The 20184-nt window shown below is 39.9% G+C and overlaps 2 protein-coding genes across 2 annotated transcripts in view; both read right to left on the bottom strand.

The window, feature by feature from the left end:
• tbl1x (transducin beta like 1 X-linked) overlaps positions 1 to 20184 on the bottom strand; it is a 43575-nt gene that overhangs the window by 12953 nt on the left and 10438 nt on the right. Inside the window, exons 3-12 of the mRNA XM_077216463.1 lie at positions 18050 to 18195; positions 14282 to 14507; positions 12706 to 12838; positions 11657 to 11792; positions 7411 to 7474; positions 7246 to 7343; positions 5247 to 5307; positions 1862 to 1983; positions 1260 to 1334; positions 317 to 435 (exon numbers count right to left, since the gene is read on the bottom strand). Of these exons, the coding sequence (XP_077072578.1) occupies positions 317 to 435; positions 1260 to 1334; positions 1862 to 1983; positions 5247 to 5307; positions 7246 to 7343; positions 7411 to 7474; positions 11657 to 11792; positions 12706 to 12838; positions 14282 to 14507; positions 18050 to 18195 (1180 nt within the window). The remainder of the gene's footprint in view (positions 1 to 316; positions 436 to 1259; positions 1335 to 1861; positions 1984 to 5246; positions 5308 to 7245; positions 7344 to 7410; positions 7475 to 11656; positions 11793 to 12705; positions 12839 to 14281; positions 14508 to 18049; positions 18196 to 20184) is intronic.
• Positions 7508 to 11503, bottom strand: LOC143723732 (uncharacterized). The gene is made up of 3 exons (XM_077216469.1): positions 10729 to 11503; positions 9065 to 9504; positions 7508 to 7737 (listed from the first exon to the last, which is right to left on the bottom strand). Exons 1-3 carry the CDS (start codon positions 11486 to 11488, stop codon positions 7729 to 7731), a joined length of 1209 nt encoding a protein of 402 aa, XP_077072584.1. The 5' UTR covers positions 11489 to 11503; the 3' UTR covers positions 7508 to 7728.

Genomic DNA, 20184 nt, shown 5'->3' with positions numbered 1-20184 from the left:
TATACTTAATCTATTTTAATAATTAGAAATTTATTTTAGTTTAATCAAATTTAATACAAACAGTATATAAGTGAATGTTTTGTTTATTTATTATTTTAATCATTTATTTTTTTTTTTTACACTTTTCCTAACTTCTACGCCACACTCATATTACTATGAATGGGAGAAAGTGCAACGCGGAATAAGCCCCGCCTTCTAAATAAAAGAGCCAATGACTGATTGATGATGTCATCACGTCACTGCAGCTCCTTTAGAAGCTCCTGTTGCTATAAAACCGTCAGTGTTTCTGAAATATTAGCTTGTTTAATGCTATTACCTGGCTAGCAGGAGGCTAGCGTTGGGACCGCTGCTCGCGGGGCTCCATTTGATGGTGTAGATCTCTTTATTGTGCGCTTGAAGGTTGTGAACGCATGAATCTTGCTTCATACTCCAGATCTGCCACGAGAGAAACGTGTCAGCAAGGTCTAAATTTGATCATATTTAATATTTCATCATGCACTATTAAAAAAAAAGGTTTATTCTCCCTAATCAGAGTTGGTAGATAAAACTAAATATTTAACCCTAATCCTTCCCTCGGGTCATTTTGATCAGGAATAGGTTTTTTTTAATTTTTTTTTTTTATTGAGTGTTCACAGGAGGGGTGTGAAAGACTTTTTTCACACTTGAACCATGAATATACACTAAAAAATTAATGGATTCGAGGAGAAATTTAACAAATCGGTCAATGACCCACTTAGGAATGATTGGAATGCTTCAGTACACATAGAAAAACCTAAAAATGCTCAAAATTCAGACTAGTAATGCTAAAACTTTACCAAAAAAAATATTTTTTATAATGTCTACATGTGTATCTGAATGCATACTCATGGCCATTCAATGGCAAGAGTCGTGAAATATCATGTTATATTGTTTTTTCCCACAAGAGGTCACCGAAGACTCCCAGTGTGAGATATTTAAAGCTGAATTAAAAGGGTTATGCATGAAATTGTGTTATTTTGAATTTAAATTGGAAGAATGTGCTTAAATTTGATTATTTATTGATTAAATCTAGTAATTTAAAGGTAAATACAATAAAAAATAACAAAAATTGTAAAAATTGCATTAAAAAATAGAAATATCAAAATGAAATAAAATGAGCTTTCTGAAAAAAAAAAAAAAATGAAGTATAATTTTAGGGCCGCGGGTCATTTTGTCCTCGAGGGAAGGATTTGTTGTAAAACGTGAGGGAATATTAGCAGAAAACGCAGAGTAATTCCCACCTTTAGCGTCATGTCATCCGAACACGAAGCCAGCAACATTCCCGACGGATCCCATTTAATGGCGTTCACTTCATTCTGAAAGCAAACAAACACTGTGTTCATCTAGTGTGTTACGCTCCAGGACAGTTCAACTCCCTAACACTTCACAATAAGCTTCATTAGTTAACATTAATGTATTTACATACATGAGCAATACATTTGTTACAGTATTTTAGGGGTGTCCCCGACTAAGGATTTTCATAGTCTTCTTCCTTTGCACATTTGTATTTACAGCATTATCATAATAGGCTCCTATATTAACGTATTGACAGAAAACCGGTAGTTCTATGTGAAATCAGACATTGAGCACCCTTATAACCTCTGCGAAGATTCGACTGTGAGATTGGTAGTCCACATTACAATTTAGAGTGATCTGTTATGAAGTTAGTCAGAAATGTACATATACAAAATCACAGTGAGTGAAAAATGTATTTACACAATGTAATAATTTAAGGCAGAAACAATGAGCTCATGGAAGTAATGAACACTTGTTTAGTTAACATGATTGAGATTAATAAATGCAGTTCATGTTGAGTAAAGTGTAAAACTGTAGTGTTGCTCACCGTGTGTCCCTGGAAGGTCTTGAGTGGACGCTCGCTCCCGAGGCGACACACATGTATGCACATATCCGTACTACACGAGGCGAACGTCGTGTTATTCTGCCAGTCCACGTCCAGCGCCGGAGCTGCGGGACACAACACATGATTATTATATGATGCGTTTTATCGCACAGTAGGCTTGCTACGATAGTTGGTGTTGATGTGTTACCGGTGTTCAAGAGCGCTTCTGTGTTGTACGCAGGGTTCCAGACTGCGACCATTTTTTGAGAATGTGCGAGTTAAAATGTAATGTGATCGCATTTGTGCGAGTGGACGCTTGAGCAACAGAACGCCGTTGTATCAGCTGCTGCAGTCCGTAACTTATGTTCAAAATGAACGAGTAGGCTACATCATGAATCCATCTTCCAAACCGTGTCTTTGACTTATTCTGAATCACTACGGTACGCCTATAATAAGTGTTTATATTCGGACTATTTTATCCCGGGGTCGTCTCGGCTGCGGAGTCGCCAGTGCCGGCGTGACTCGCCATGGACATTAACGGAGAGAAGTTCCTTCTACAATGTTCTTCCGCAAGACACGTGCAGTTTATTTATTGACGAACGTAGACGTCACGCGCATTGCACACTGATGGTGAAACGCGCCAATTACGAATTCACGAATTAAGGCATATAAAAATGATCTCACGAAACACAGAGCCCCTTCCTCCTACGTCTTTTCAGCGGTTATATTTTCCTCTGTCGAGCGATTACTCTCATGATCGCTCGACAGAGGAAGAGGAAATTATTATTAAATGCAGAAGGTAAGGAGTGTGAGATTTCTGCTTTTTGTTACAACTATAAACTTTGATAACGAAAAATCTGTATCAGTTTATTATAACACTCTAATCTTTTAAAATGTAATGCATACATTTGAATGTTTAATGATTTTTAAAAGATAGAAAGATGATAATAGATAGATAGAATATGATTCAAATGTAAACAGATAGATTGTATATAATTCAAATGTAAAATGCTTAAAGGTACAGATTAAAATTACTGTCCAAAATCAACGAAAATCCTGAAATTTGGCAATGATAATTAATATATTACAGGTATTTCTGCTGCAACCCAGAAAGCCTTTGCTAGCCTTGGTCCATTAAAACCACTATTCATCAGCATGCATTGATTAATCCCTTGGCATGTAGCAAAAAAAAAAGAAAAAAAGGTGCGACCAAATCATATGCTGGTGCGACCAACTGAGAAAGTTGTTGCACCAGTGCAACCAGTGGAAAAGTTAGTCTGGAGCCCTGGTTGTACGTCACACGCAGGCTCACTATTGGCCGACGCTGATCATGTTTGTGATGTGTGTGATGTGTGTGACGTACAACACAGAAGCGCTGCGCTGTTACACTAGTGAACTCACTCGACACCCACAGAGAAGGAAATGAAGAGTTGAAATAAAGTCGTTATTTTTGTTTGTTTTTGCGCACAAAAAGTATTCTCGTCGCTTGATAAACTTAAAGGGATAGTTCACCCAGAAATGATAATTCTGTCAGTATTTACTCTCCCTCATGTTGTTCAACCCCGTAAGACCTTCGTTCATCTTCGGAACACGAATTAAGATATTTGTGATTAAATCTGAGAGCTGGATCACTCCTCCATAGGCTTCTGAGGGATTGACACTTGTTCGCCGAAAAGTTATTAAAGACATCGTTAAAATAGTCCAAATGACTACAGTGGCTCAATCTTAAGTTTATCAAGCGACGAGAATACTTTTTGTGCGCAAAAACAAACAAAAATAAAAACTTTATTTCAACTCTTCATTTCCTTCTCTGTGGGCCTCGAGTGAGTTCACTAGTGTAACAGCGCAGCGCTTCTGTGTTGTACGTCACACGCATCATCACACACATGACCAGCGTCGGCCAATAGTGAGCCTGCGTGTGACGTAGCTCTACGCTATCACACTACGCTAACTGACTCGAGGCCCACAGAGAAGGAAGTAAATAGTTGAAATAAAGTCGTTATGTTTGTTTGTTTTTGCGCACAAAAAGTATTCTCGTCGCTTGATAAACTTAAGATTGAGCCACTGTAGTCACTTGGACTATTTTAACGATGTCTTTAATAAGTTTTCGGGGAACAAGTGTCAATCCCTTAGAAGCCTATGGAGGAGTGATCCAGCTCTCAGATTTAATCACAAATATCTTAATTCGTGTTCTGAAGATGAACGAAGGTCTTACGGGGTTGAACAACATGAGGGAGAGTAAATACTGACAGAATCATCATTTCTGGGTGAACTATCCCTTTAAGAGAGAGTGCACATTAGTGCCTGTCTGCCTGGTGGGAAAAAAATTACATTTTAGACATGCACATATTTAAGAGAATTTAGTTAATATTTTTGCTAATAATGATTTATCATATCCACCCGAAATTAATCGAATGCCTTTATCGGGTTTTATTGTTTGAATCTGATTTACTTTGAGTCACACGGTTGTGGCAACACTATTCTGTCAAGTGATCAAACGTAACTAACAAAGTTCATGTTCAGGAAGGAGGCGAACGTTAAACGTAACTTTAATCGTAAAATAAACATCAAAACGAAAGAAGTGGTAGCGGCCCACAAGCATAATAAAAACATCAATGTAAAATACCTCTCGATCCGTTTCATAACACAGTAACGTTAATAAACTTTAATATTCACATCATCATCTGTTATTAGGGTTTGGGAATCGAATACTTGTTATAAAATTAAAATTTTGATTCCTCTTATCGATTCCTTTGTGAGCATTTCAATATGACTTTAAAACATTGAAGCGCGAGAGACTGTGTGTGTGTGTATCAGTATACTGGATCCGTGCAGCTCTTAAAGCGACAGCACTAATATTCCTGCTATATAACAACACTAATCAAAATACAGAAGACAATTTGACTCGTTCTTCACTGAATAACTTTTGTGACTATATTTGTAATGTATATTTTATGTAGAAAGTGCAGAGTTATTTTAGTTTCTGTACCTGAAAATCTTAAAAATCTGTTTATTTCAATCGTATATTTGTTCGGTTGTGTCCATTTACTACTTTTTTATTTGTTCCCTTTTAATTACTGAGTGTTTACTTGTCTTTATCGATCCTTGAAATTTATATTAGTTCAGCTAGTTGTTTTTCTATGGTATTTTTAAACCACTGGCAAACGTTTCTTGTGTAAGTGATGATTTTTGCTCATGATATTCAGAAAAAATTAAATGTTTTGCAATAAAACTAAATGTGAATGATTTTTTTTTTATTACCTTATTGGAATCGTTAAGCAGAATCGAAATCATTAAAATTCAAACGATACCCAACCCTACACACAACGCATGATTAAGACTCTGTGACCTTTGACCTCTGACCTCGAGGCAGAGGTCGTGAACTCACCAGAATGAAAGGGGAACTGCTGTTTGGCTTCTCCTGTGTGTGCGTCCCAAATGATTGTCGTCTGCAGAACGAGAACAATTGAACAACTGATTATAGGGAAAAGCCAGGGAATAATTCTCTCCATCTCAGCCCTGTAAACATGCGTCAAGTTACATTTAAGGCTTTTTAGGACCTTTTTAATGCCACTTTGAATTAAATTTAAGACTAAACCTGTGATGGAAATACACATATTACATACCTATATGTAATATTTAATGTTTAACCAAAATAATTGAAGTAAATTAATATTAACTACTTGTTTATTGAACTAAAATCAATGTAAAATTTGCAATCGTGAGAATATTCAGCAAAATAGCTCCTGTTATGTTATGTTACTTAACTATATCATGTGTAATAAAACATTTTAAATTTTTACCTCAGTATGTTTCTTCTGTGAGTGTTTTTATGTGTGCTGTATTTGTTTTGATTTCTCACTATAAAATCTCTCAGAGACAGGCAGCGCTACCAGAAATACATTATCATTATCAATCGCTGTTTATGTAATAAAATCAGAATAATTCTCGCGATTCGATGCTTCACTGGTTATTTGACGGACTTCGGGTCCGTCAGACTGGAGAAATGTTAGCGGTAATGTAACCAGAAATATTTAAGACCCATCGAATCTGAATTTAAGACATTTTAAGACTTTTTAAGGACCCGCGGCCACCGTTATGTTGAGTATCAAATTTGATCCATCAGACTTTTAGTCTAATATAGTGCAAATATGAAGCTCAGTTTTATTCAGAGGCTAATATAATCTAATATGCATTTATTTTATTCCTTTAAATAAACAAACATTTATTTAAATAATTTTGACACTTATTTTAATCAAATGTAATATATTTCATCTAATTTTTATTTGATTCAAATAATTTTTTTGTTTATTGTAATCAAATTTATCGGAATAATTTGATTTATTTTATTATTTTTTACTTATTTCAAATTTATTTTTATCTAATTTAATATGTATGGTCACATTTTTGTATTTTAATACAATTTATTATAATTATTTTTACATTTATTTTAATCTAATTTATTATATAAGTTTTATTTATTATAATCTTATATTTTTATTATTTCGTTTACATTTATTTTATTATAGTTACTTTTTTCTTTATATCTAATATTTATTTAATTTTTTTCTTTTAATCTAATTTATTTGAATATTTTTTTATAATTATTTGAATCTAATTGAATATATTTAATCTAATGTTTATTCATTTTCATCTCTATTGATTTTTTTGTTCATTTTAATTAATTTATTAAAATAATTTTTAGATTTATTTTATTATAATTTTTTTAATTCTATTTTAATCTAATTTAAAACATATAAAATTATTTTTGGTTTATTTATTATTTTAACCTTAAATAAATAAAAAAAATTAAATAAAAACTTCACACTTTTTCCAACTACTATAGATATTACTTACATAAAATGCATATAAATATTAATATCTGCCAATAACATGTCTTAGTAAGACGATATTTAAATGCTTAGTTTTATGATCAAAGCTCTGTAGTTTTAAAACAACGCAATGCAATACAATGATGATTGAGAGACGAGCAAATAAACCTCAAAAGACTGATCATATTTAATACTTTTCTGATAAATAATGTCTGGATAACCAAGTTGAAATATTACTAACAATAATCAGTCATCAGTTCAGATTTAAAGACACGTGAAGCACGATCTAAAGGAGGATGTTTGTACAATTAAAGACTTTTCGAGTCTTCTCTTATTGGTCGATAAGAGATTTTTAAAAACGTTTAAAGAGGGGAGTGTTTCTATCATTATTATACTCTAACCAGCACTTCTAGGAACCTTTAAAAGCAGTTTAACACGAGATCTAGAGCTATAATCACAGGTGTAATAAGATAAAGGTGTAATTCCCATCACTAGTGAACGTAGCGTAAACACTGGCGTTTCTTTGTGAAGTCGTATAGACGTATAGATATTCACCTTGTCGACTCCAGCGCTCAGAATGCTGTTGCCTTTCTTGTTCCACTTCAGTGCAAATATGGGTCCTTTGTGTTGGCCGAGTGTGCTACTGAGATTACCTGTTAAAACATCAGATCACATCAAACTCTCGTGAGCTTCATTAGCTCCCAGTGTTAGCACACTTACCGTCTTTTGTCCATATTCTTGCAAATCCGTCATAAGATCCAGTTGCCAAGAGAGTGCCTTCGCTCTACAGACACAGAAACAGAAAATAATGAACTGTAATGAAACATTCACCATCATATGTTGATATGGACAAAAAAATCATATCTCGGTAGTTTTCTTTAAAGGTTCAGTGTGTGATTTTTAGCGGCATCTAGTGGTGAGGTTACGAATTGCAACCAACAGAAGTTACGGTGGCCGACAGGAAGTGATGTCGTCGTCTGAGACAGCAGACAGTAGCAGTTCAGCAATGAGGTTTCTTTACAAGGATAAATGAAGAAATTATGTTTCCTGTGTGTTTGCTATAGCGCTGTGTGTTCGCTGTAGCGCTGTGTGTTCGCTGTAGCGTTGTGTGTTCGCTGTAGCGCTGTGTGTTCGCTGTAGCGTTGTTTGGTCGCTGTAGCGTTGTGTGTTCGCTGTAGCGCTGTGTGTTCGCTGTAGCGCTGTGTGTTCGCTGTAGCGTTTTGTGGTCGCTGTAGCGCTGTGTGTTCGCTGTAGCGCTGTGTGTTCGCTGTAGCGCTGTGTGTTCGCTGTAGCGTTGTGTGTTCGCTGTAGCGCTGTGTGTTCGCTGTAGCGTTTTGTGTTCGCTGTAGCGTTGTGTGTTCGCAGTAGCGTTGTGTGTTCACTGTAGCGTTTTGTGTTCGCTGTAGCGCTGTGTGTTCGCTGTAGCGTTGTGTGTTCGCTGTAGCGTTTTGTGGTCGCTGTAGCGCTGTGTGTTCGCTGTAGCGTTGTGTGTTCGCTGTAGCGCTGTGTGTTCGCTGTAGCGTTTTGTGTTCGCTGTAGCGTTGTGTGTTCGCAGTAGCGTTGTGTGTTCGCTGTAGCGTTTTGTGTTCGCTGTAGCGCTGTGTGTTCGCTGTAGCGTTGTGTGTTCGCTGTAGCGTTGTGTGTTCGCTGTAGCGCTGTGTGTTCGCTGTAGCGCTGTGTGGTCGCTGTAGCGCTGTGTGTTCGCTGTAGCGTTGTGTGTTCGCTGTAGCGTTGTGTGTTCGCTGTAGCGTTTTGTGTTCGCTGTAGCGTTTTGTGTTCGCTGTAGCGCTGTGTGGTCGCTGTAGCGCTGTGTGTTCGCTGTAGCGTTTTGTGTTCGCTGTAGCGTTTTGTGTTCGCTGTAGCGCTGTGTGTTCGCTGTAGCGCTGTGTGTTCGCTGTAGCGTTGTGTGTTCGCTGTAGCGTTGTGTGTTCGCTGTAGCGTTTTGTGTTCGCTGTAGCGCTGTGTGTTCGCTGTAGCGCTGTGTGGTCGCTGTAGCGCTGTGTGTTCGCTGTAGCGTTGTGTGTTCGCTGTAGCGTTGTGTGTTCGCTGTAGCGTTTTGTGTTCGCAGTGGCGTTGTGTGTTCGCTGTGGCGTTGTGTTCGCTGTGGCGCTGTGTGTTCGCTGTGGCGTTTTGTGTTCGCTGTGGCGTTTTGTGTTCGCTGTGGCGTTGTGTGTTCGCTGTGGCGTTGTGTGTTCGCTATGGCGTTTTGTGTTCGCTGTGGCGCTGTGTGTTCGCTGTGGCGCTGTGTGTTCGCTGTGGCGCTGTGTGTTCGCTGTGGCGCTGTGCGTTCTCTGTGGCGCTGTGCGTTCGCTGTAGCGCTGTGCGTTCGCTGTAGCGCTGTGTGTTCGCTGTAGCGCTGTGTGTTCTCTGTAGCTCTGTGTGTTCGCTGTGGCGCTGTGTGTTCGCTGTGGCGCTGTGTGTTCGCTGTGGCGCTGTGTGTTCTCTGTAGCTCTGTGTGTTCGCTGTGGCGCTGTGTGTTCGCTGTGGCGCTGTGTGTTCTCTGTGGCGCTGTGTGTTCGCTGTGTGTTCGCTGTGTGTTCTCTGTAGCGCTGTGTGTTCTCTGTAGCTCTGTGTGTTCGCTGTGGCGCTGTGTGTTCGCTGTGGCGTATGTGTTCTCTGTGGCTCTGTGTGTTCGCTGTGGCGCTGTGTGTTCTCTGTAGCTCTGTGTGTTCGCTGTGGCGCTGTGTGTTCTCTGTAGCGCTGTGTGTTCTCTGTAGCTCTGTGTGTTCGCTGTGGCGCTGTGTGTTCGCTGTGGCGCTGTGTGTTCTCTGTAGCGCTGTGTGTTCGCTGTGGTGCTGTGTGTTCGCTGTAGCGCTGTGTGTTCTCTGAAGCGCTGTGTGTTCGCTGTGTGTTCTCTGAAGCGCTGTGTGTTCGCTGTGTGTTCTCTGTAGCGCTGTGTGTTCTCTGTGGCTCTGTGTGTTCGCTGTGGCGCTGTGTGTTCGCTGTGGCGCTGTGTGTTCGCTGTGGCGCTGTGTGTTCGCTGTGGCGCTGTGTGTTCTCTGTGGCGCTGTGTGTTCTCTGTGGCGCTGTGTGTTCGCTGTGGCGCTGTGTGTTCGCTGTGGCGCTGTGTGTTCGCTGTGGCGCTGTGTGTTCGCTGTAGCGTTGTGTGTTCGCTGTAGCGCTGTGTGTTCGCTGTAGCGCTGTGTGTTCGCTGTAGCGTTGTGTGTTCGCTGTAGCGCTGTGTGTTCGCTGTAGCGCTGTGTTCGCTGTAGCGCTGTGTTCGCTGAAGCGTTGTGTTCGCTGTAGCGCTGTGTGTTCGCTGTGTGTTCGCTGTAGCGCTGTGTGTTCGCTGTAGCGCTGTGTGTTCGCTGTAGCGCTGTGTGTTCGCTGTAGCGCTGTGTGTTCGCTGTAGCGCTGTGTTCGCTGTGTGTTCGCTGTAACGCTGTGTGTTCTCTGTAGCGCTGTGTGTTCTCTGTAGCGCTGTGTGTTCGCTGTAGCGCTGTGTGTTCGCTGTAGCGCTGTGTGTTCGCTGTAGCGCTGTGTGTTCGCTGTAGCGCTGTGTGTTCGCTGTAGCGCTGTGTGTTCGCTGTGTGTTCGCTGTAGCGCCGTGTGTTCGCTGTAGCGCCGTGTGTTCGCTGTAGCGCCGTGTGTTCGCTGTAGCGCCGTGTGTTCGCTGTAGCGCCGTGTGTTCGCTGTAGCGCCGTGTGTTCGCTGTAGCGCCGTGTGTTCGCTGTAGCGCCGTGTGTTCGCTGTAGCGCCGTGTGTTCGCTGTAGCGCCGTGTGTTCGCTGTAGCGCCGTGTGTTCGCTGTAGCGCCGTGTGTTCGCTGTAGCGCCGTGTGTTCGCTGTAGCGCCGTGTGTTCGCTGTAGCGCTGTGTGTTCGCTGTAGCGCTGTGTGTTCGCTGTAGCGCTGTGTGTTCGCTGTAGCGCTGTGTGTTCGCTGTAGCGCTGTGTTTTCGCTGTAGCGCTGTGTGTTCTCTGAAGCGCTGTGTGTTCGCTGTAGCGCTGTGTGTTCGCTGTAGCGCTGTGTGTTCGCTGTAGCGCTGTGTGTTCGCTGTAGCGCTGTGTGTTCGCTGTAGCTCTGTGTGTTCGCTCTAGCGCTGTGTGTTCGCTGTAGCGCTGTGTGTTCGCTGTAGCGCTGTGTGTTCGCTGTAGCGCTGTGTGTTCGCTGTAGCGCTGTGTGTTCGCTGTAGCTCTGTGTGTTCGCTGTAGCGCTGTGTGTTCGCTGTAGCGCTGTGTGTTCGCTGTAGCGCTGTGTGTTCGCTGTAGCGCTGTGTGTTCGTTGTAGCGCCGTGTGTTCGCTGTAGCGCCGTGTGTTCACTGTAGCGCCGTGTGTTCGCTGTAGCGCTGTGTGTTCTCTGTAGCGCTGTGTGTTCGCTGTAGCGCTGTGTGTTCGCTGTAGCGATGTGTGTTCGCTGTAGCGCTGTGTGTTCGCTGTAGCGATGTGTGTTCGCTGTAGCGCTGTGCGTTCGCTGTAGCGATGTGTGTTCGCTGTAGCGCTGTGTGTTCGCTGTAGCGATGTGTGTTCGCTGTAGCGCTGTGTGTTCGCTGTAGCGATGTGTGTTCGCTGTAGCGCTGTGTGTTCGCTGTAGCGATGTGTGTTCGCTGTAGCGCTGTGTGTTCGTTGTAGCGCCGTGTGTTCGCTGTAGCGCCGTGTGTTCGCTGTAGCGCTGTGTGTTCGCTGTAGCGCTGTGTGTTCGCTGTAGCGATGTGTGTTCGCTGTAGCGCTGTGTGTTCGCTGTAGCGATGTGTGTTCGCTGTAGCGCTGTGTGTTCGCTGTAGCGATGTGTGTTCGCTGTAGCGCTGTGTGTTCGCTGTAGCGCTGTGTGTTCGCTGTAGCACTGTGTTCTTTCCGTCATAATTTCTGTCACTTCTGTGAACTGACCACATAGAGTATGAAGAATATCAAAAACTTTTCCTAAACCTGCCAAGTATCAACACAATAAACACACTCAGCAAAATATCATCTAATAATCGTAATCGAGAAAATAGAAATACATTTTGTCGCAATTAGAGCCCACACTCACGTTCCAGTCGAGCGAGGTGACGTCCTTGTTGCTGGGAACGTCTTGTCCTCCTTCTCGAATGCAGTGTCGCAGGACCAGCTGAGTCGAGCCGCTGTTCTCATTCAGGTTCCATATGCGGGCCGTCGAGTCGCCAGAGCTGCCGAAACACAAACCAATCACACAACACACAGAAAAACCGTTTTAGTGAGAGTTATCCATTTACATATTACATATTATCCAAAGCATTTCAAGCTATATATAGGGTTCGTACGCCTTTTCGAAGGTCAAATTCAAGCACTTTCAAGGTCCATTTTAAAGCCTTTCCAGCACCTTACACCACCGTAAATTACATACCAATACATAGTCAAAATTATTATTTAGTGTTTTTATCACATTTAAAGAGATAATTCTATAAACAGGCAAAATTGTGTTTCGTAATAGCAGAAGTAGGGCCCTATAAAATCCATTTTATTTTTTCCCAAATTCCCGTTTTTTCCGTTTTCATTTTGGAGAATTCAGTTTTTTTTAACCTTTACTGTTATTTTAGTCATAAAAAGAGTGTGCTTTTAATGTTAATGATTAAAATGTACAGAAATAAAACAGGAATGACCTTAAATTTATTAAGGTAACAAACATCACATTTACTTTTCAGGACAAATTACTGCATGATGCAAACACTGGACTCGAAGTACTTCAGGTAACAACAAAATATTAATGGTTATGAGCTTTAAATTGTCCAGTAAAATAAATTATATTAGTTTACATAAGTTTAAATGAAAGTCACACTCGGTCTCTCGCGCACCTTCTCGGACACACTCGAACATAAAAGTCAGGTGGGAACTGCTCGGCTCGGTACTGAGGGCTTAGTGTGAGTGAGTGAGTGTGTGTCTCATTCACACAGAGACATGCAGAACATGCAGGATTCGTATTTAAATGCGATCTTAGGTACCGAAATTTGGCACCGATTGATTTAATGTGAACCGGTACTCGGTAGTACCGACGTAATTCGGTCGGTGCCATTATAAAAGCCCAGTTCGGTACCCGGCCCTAGAGGTCAGAGGTCAGCTCACCCGGAGGCCAAGAGGTCAGTGACGGGGTTCCAGGCACAGATGAAGACCTCGGACTCGTGACCCCGCAGAACCGTGGCTTTACTGGCGGGAATCTGGGCCTCGTCTTCCACATCCATGGACTCCACATGGTGATCTGAACAACACACACACACACACACACACACTTTCAGAACTGAACTGAGAATGCGATTGTAACAATGACACCTTAAAATAAAGTGTAACCCAGTGTAATTATATATTTAAGTACCGAGTAATTTTAATTAACTACATGTACTTCCTACATGGTTAGGGTAGGGTTTAGGGTTTGTTGCATGTCATTATGCATAATTTACTGTTATTACTACAGCAAGTACATGTAAGAAGGACACTGTAAAATAAAGTGGTATTAATATTTTAAAATTTTAAATGCATATACACTGCCGTTTAAAAGTTTTGGATCAGTACGATTTTTAATGTTCTTAAAAGTCTCTTCTGCTCATCAAGGCTGAATTTATTTGATTAAAAATACAACCGTAATATTCTTAAATATTATGAAAATTTACAATAACAGTTTTCTATTTTAATATATTTTAAAATGTAATTTATTCCTGTGATCAAAGCTGAATTTTCAGCATCATTACTCCAGTCTTCAGTGTCACATGATCCTTCAGAAATCACTATAATATGATGATTTGATGCTCAAGACACATTTATGATTATTATCAGTGTTGAAAACAGTTCTTTTTGAGGATTCTTTGATGAATAGAAAGTTCTAAAGAACAGCATTTATTTGAAATAGAATCTTTTATTACATTAATAATTACAAGGTAGTTTGTGACGTCAGAAACACCAGCGATTTCAAAGCGTGTTTTTGAGACTGTCTTTGGTTCACTGCAGTTTTAAGGAGAAAATACTCAGCAATGCTGTCGACTTATGAATTTACACATGTCAAGTCACATTTCTTTATATAGCGCTTTTTACAAAAAAAAATAAAGCATCTTTACAGAGATAACAGGAAAATAATCATTTTCAAGTTTGTTTCCTGAAGAAAATAGCATCACAGCCCAGCTTCAGTAAGTTCAGGGATGGTTAATTTTTGTTGTAAAAAAAAAAAAAGATATTCATTTAGTTAATTTATACAGGTGAAAATTCGAATATCGTGCAAAAGTTCATGTATTCCAGTAATTCAAATGAAAAGGTGAAACTAATATATTTAGTATATATACATATATACATATGCATGATTATACTTTTCAGAGGGCCGACTTTTCTGTATTTAAATTCTTTTTTTTTTTATTGACTTCATGTAATATTCAAATTTTCTGAGATATTGAATTTGGGGATTTAAGCCATAATCCATAATCATCACAATTATAACAAATAAAGGCTTGAAATATCTCACTTTGCATGAAATGAGTCTATATAATGTATTAGTTTCACCTTCTAAGTTGAATTAATGAAATAAATGAACTTTTGCACGATATTCTAATTTTTTTCGAGTCTCACCTGTATATTGGAAACAACCGTGATGTCATCGTCGAGCTCAGTTCTCATATAATAGTGTTTATGCAGTAGAATATTAAATTAAATGACTTACTAATCGTGTGTGTGCCGTTCTCCTCGCCGTTGAGAGTTTCTCCGTTCTTCATGGCGTGGGACTGAAGGGCTGTAGAGTTGGTGGAGTCGATGGCTTGTTGTTGTTGTTGTTGTTGTTGTTGTTGTTTGTCTCTGATGGCCTGTTTTCTGGTGTGAACCACGTCTGGCATCACGGCGTCGATGAGCGACAGACACTCGATCGGCCGCCCGTCAAACACGGTGCCATCCTGAGAGATTCATACACATTACAATCAAACACCATCAGGGTTTCGAAATTAACGCGCACCAAATGCGGGTAAAAACGATCTTGGGCGGGTAACGCTGTCAAATCACGAGCCAATTTGGTGTGTTATTATATTTACTCACTTTGCTGGGGAAGTTCTGCGCAGATTTAGCGCAAATACTTGTGAGTCATCATGGTATATTAAATACAGCGTATTGCGCAGAATCTGCTCATATCTGGCTTACTTGAACACACACATCACTACGCAACAAATAACGGCGCGCTTGTTCGTTTGTATTGAAGCAATAGTATATATATATATATATATCAGTGTTTCCTCTACATTCATTCTGCGAGGTGGGCTGTTGTGCATACTATTGTGTTATTGTCAAGCCCCACTAAAGGTATAAAAAGCATTGTAAAGCACCATAAACTTTTTGAACTATATTCCAAGACTTCTTAAAGGGTTAGTTCACCCAAAAATGAAAATGATGTCATTAATGACTCACCCTCATGTCGCTCCAAGCCCGTAAGACCCCCGTTCATCTTCAGAACACAGTTTAAGATATTTTAGATTTAGTCCGAGAGCTTTCTGTCCCTCCATTGAAAATGTATGTACGGTATACTGTCCTTGTCCAGAAAGGCAATAAAGACATCATCAAAGTAGTCCATGTGACATCAGTGGGTTAGTTAGAATGTTTTGAAGCATCAGAAATACATTTTGGTCCAAAAATAACCAAAACTATGACTTTATTCAGCATTGAATTGTCTTCCGGTTCTGTTGTCAATCCGCGTTCACGAGTCCGCTGTGACGCTGATGACGTAAGACGCTGCTGACGTGTATCTGGTGCGTCCGTGTATTCGGGTTCAAATAAATATGGCTGGGCAAAAAAATGTAAGTCTTCCTCTGTGTGGAAATCCTTAGACATGTTTGTGAAGATTGTTTTGTTTACAGCGTGCGTCTCCCTCAGACTGTAAACGAAGCTCGGGCGCACCAGACACACGTCAGCAGCGTCTTACGTCAGCAGCGGCACTGAATGCGGATCCACAACAGAACCGGAAGACAATACAATGCTGAATAAAGTCGTAGTTTTGGTTATTTTTGGACCAAAATGTATTTCTGATGCTTCAAAACATTCTAACTAACCCACTGATGTCACATGGACTACTTTGATGATGTCTTTATTGCCTTTCTGGACAAGGACAGTATACCGTACATACATTTTCAATGGAGGGACAGAAAACCCTCGGACTAAATCTAAAATATCTTAAACTGTGTTCTGAAGATGAACGGAGGTCTTACGGGCTTGGAGCACATGAGGGTGAGTCATTAATGACATCATTTTCATTTTTGGGTGAACTAATAACCCTTTAAGTCATTCGATAGCATAATGTGAGGTCAAAATAATAAAATATTTAAGTCGTTAAGTTAAAGTTAATTTTATCTCATCTCTCGTCAGTCATTCTCCATTCCAACAGCGCGTCGCGTTCGGTTACGACAGATGACACCATCTTCAAGATCAATATTCAATGTTCCCATTACTTTATTTGTAGATAAAGGTCTATGGTTTGCATAAAATGACTTTATCTTGCTGGAGTTTATTGCACATTTTAACTCATATTCCTTTCTCCCGGGTGTGTTAGATTACAGCACTATGAATTGTTCTTCATGCGCACTGTAGAAAAGTCTTAATAAACTGTTGCATAGATATAATACACTGAGCATAGATAGATATAATGTTTTCGCTTTGTGCTTTGAGCTTTTCAATGTGAAGCGTTGTGACTTCGCATTGCTTCAAGTGCATTATTCTGCACACGGGATGCGCATAATCGTTTTGCCGCTCTTATTGGAGCCTTTCATATTATAATGCTTCGGAGAGGTTTAAACACCTGGGGAAAGGGGGCGTGGCCTACGGGAATATCACTCATGGGCGACGCCCCCTTTCTGGGGAAATGGGCCTGCCACCACAGCTGGAAAAAATCCTAGAGGAAACACTATTTGATTGATGTTTATATATATATATATATATATATTAGAGGTGGGCATAGATTAATTTTTTTAATCTAGATTAATCTAGATTAATATTGAAATTAATCTAGTTTAAAATGGCTCATTTGAATTCTCCCGAAGGCATTCAGAATATGTGTGCTACCCAAATAATGACTAAAAGTAAGTCTTTGTGAATAGTTCGCATCGCGTAGGGCTGTGCATTTCTGCCAAAAATGCCATTCGACAATCGAGGAGCAAAAGTCGAATATCGTAAAAAAAAAAATAATAATAATAATAAAAACGCAATGACAGAAAGGGAGGCCAATTTCATCTTTAGCGATTTGTCATCAAACAAACTGTTTATTAATTGAACAAGTAACATGTTTTCGTCCTTTTTTTAGCATAGTAGGCTAATTGGAAGAAGAAAAAAAACAATACGCACGACAATCCGTTTTTGCATCGCCAATGCTCGTTAGATGAAAAAATAATGTCATCATATGTCATAATGATTTTATGTGAACCTGCCTTGTTACTGCAATAGCCTCATTTTTAAACAAATTAGTTTCAATCAATGTAAACTATTCGTGTGATTATGCCACTGCGCAATACACGCGCAATACGCACACATTACCGCGGGATGGCGGGTGTTCATTTCATAAACTGTGGACAATGGTAGCTTATTTAACCTGTTAACCAGTGCGCCGACGCTCTGAAGCGATTTCTTTTTGTAGCCTATAAATTAATGTATGTCCAAAAACCGGATAATGTCATACTTTTTAGTAGTGCTATTGTGGCGTGATAATCTGTTTGGTTGTAAAATGTATTACCTGAATGAAATGAAATCGAATGTATCGTCCTGTGGAATCATTCATTCACAGACAGCATACGAAGATGTTCAACTAATAAAGATCTTCATCGCTGGCAAAAATATGATGCATTTGCAGATTTGCTTTCACTAGACTAGACTGTAGATCCACGGCCACTTCATCCAACGCTCTTGATGCTCTTAAATCTTCCTGTTTCGACTCCGAGTGTGATTGAAAGCGATTCAGACGATTCAGTGCGCGAGGAACTGAACAGATCAACTGATTCGCGAACCGATTTAGACAGATCATCTGACAACTTATTTGATGAAGTCTTTGAACAGAATCATTTGTAAATTGAGCATCGCTCATGCCCATACAAAGGACACAGCGCGCTTGGAATAAACTCATTTAACAACGTATTGCATTAAAATAAAGTAACGAGAGGAACGTCGCCCAACGTAACATGTAGTAAAAGTATACACCTTATGTCCCTGACAGGAAAATACCCTGCTGCGCGATCTGTGACAGTAGGCGCGGCGTCAATTATGTCAAATATAGGCTATACACATGGAATTGCGCGAAAATATAACGATATTCGAAAAATTCATTTTATGATCCCAACCCAACTTTGAGAATAGATTAACGGCGATATTTTTTTTATCGCCCGATAAGAGTCTCACGTTAACGCAGCACGTTAACGCCGATAACGGCCCACCACTAATATATATATATATATGTATGAAGTTTCACCTCGTTGATGCTGATCTCGGCCTCCACGTACTGAAGGCCTTTCTGCAGGACTGAGATCAGGGCCGCCGGGGGAACCAGCGCACCGTTGATGTTCGACTGACTGATGTGAGACTCGATGCCAAACGTGAACGCCGAGTGAGAGAAACCTGCAGACAACACACACGAGGACACTGGGTTCAGACCGTACGCATCAGCAAAATACAGTACAATACACAGATCCATGCTGTCATGCCGTTTAAAGGTCCCATATTATACAGCTTTCTGGAGTTTTATTTTAAGTTTTGATGTTGGTATAAGTGTCAAAAACCATCTCAACATATTTTTACAGCTCAAAATAAAATACAATTTTATTAGGCCTGTCTAATTAAATGTTAGTTTCTGTTAGCAAAACAAGAGACACAGAGAACTTCATCTCACCGTCTTTAACTCAATAAAAACAACAGACACCAACAGGAGCGGTGTCTGTAACTTTGGAAAACAAACAACGTATTTTATCTTGTTTGCAACAGATATTCTATCAAAGCTTGTGCTAACCACACTGTAAAAAAATATATAGTGTTGGCTTAACTTAAATAAGTAAGTTAACTGGGTTGCCTTAAAATTTTGAGTTCATTGCAATTAAAAAAATGGGTTCATACAATAAAGTAGATTGGTTTAATAAATAGAAACTCAAAACATTATGTTATCTGAGCCATATTAATTATCTAAGTTGAATTGACAAAAGATAAAAAGTTGTGATAACAAATAATGAAAATATATTTTTTTACAGTTCCTTGACTGTGTTTGATTGACGAAGCGGTCACTTGTGAAATGTGCAGAACAGACGGTTAACGTCGAACTAAATTGATGTGGTAAATAAACATTAGCCACTGTTCTACTCTTATACAGGTGAAACTCGAAAAATTAGAATATCGTTCAGTAATTCAACTTAGAAGGTGAAACTAATATATTATATAGACTCATTACATGCAAAGTGAGATATTTCAAACCTTTATTTGTTATAATAAAAGGGACAGGCATTAAGCTGGTTTAGACCGTACTTATCAGAACGTTATCATTTTATCTGTTTAAAAGTGGGGAAAAATCGAAGATAACGTCAGAAGACTATGGAGTGCCGCAAGGATCGGTGTTGGGCGCTCTGCTATTCTCAATATATATGCTGCCACTTGGTAATATTTTAAGAAAACATGGAATTAATTTCCACTGTTATGCTGATGACACTCAATTATATATTTCATCACGACCAGATGAAAACACCAACTCATCTAAATTGACAGAGTGTCAACAACAACATTACAAAGCTACGTAACATGCTATCTGTTTCTGATGCAGAAAAGTTAGTTCATGCATTCATGACCTCGAGACTAGATTACTGTAATGCTATATTAGCTGGCTGTCCTGCATCCTCAATAAACAAGCTACAGTTAGTGCAAAACACAGCTGTTAGAGTTCTTACTAGATCAAGAAAATATGATCATATAACACCAATTTTATCATCTCTACACTGGTTACCTATTAAGTTACGTATCAATTACAAAGTATTCCTACTGACCTATAAAGCCCTAAATGGTTTAGCTCCTGTGTATTTAACAGACCTTCTATCGCTATACAATCCATCGCGCTCTTTAAGATCACTAAATTCGAGGCTTCTGGTCATTCCTAGGATATCTAAGTCCACTAAAGGAGGAAGGGCGTTCTCACATTTAGCTCCTAAACTCTGGAACAGCCTTCCTGATATTGTTCGAGGCTCAGACTCGCTGTCCCAGTTTAAAACTAGATTAAAGACGCATCTCTTTAGCCAAGCATTCACATAATGCTTACCTTTTATACCACTGCTGAATCAGATCGAATGCATTAATATTATGAACAGCAGCTATGCTAATTATCTCCCATCTGCTCTTCTGCGGTTATCTCGGGACGCTAGTCCCGAGGTAAATAATGTTCGTCAGCTCCAGTTTGTATCCAGCCTCTCTCGGAGACTTCAGATGACCCAACACCTGCGATGAGATGACCCAACACCTGCGATAAGACGACTAAACGCCTCTGAAGAGACGACTCGACGCCGGCGATATGTTATGCCCTAAATTAATAAATGATTAATAGGGATGTAACGATTCACTCATCTCACGATGCAA

Source organism: Siphateles boraxobius, unplaced genomic scaffold (genome assembly GCF_051911475.1).
Source record: "Siphateles boraxobius isolate OS27281-9 unplaced genomic scaffold, OSU_SipBor_1 7, whole genome shotgun sequence".
Taxonomy (NCBI): Eukaryota; Metazoa; Chordata; class Actinopteri; order Cypriniformes; family Leuciscidae; genus Siphateles; species Siphateles boraxobius.
The sequence above is the reverse complement of the archived record's forward strand: the minus strand, read 5'-3'. Positions and strand labels throughout refer to the sequence as shown.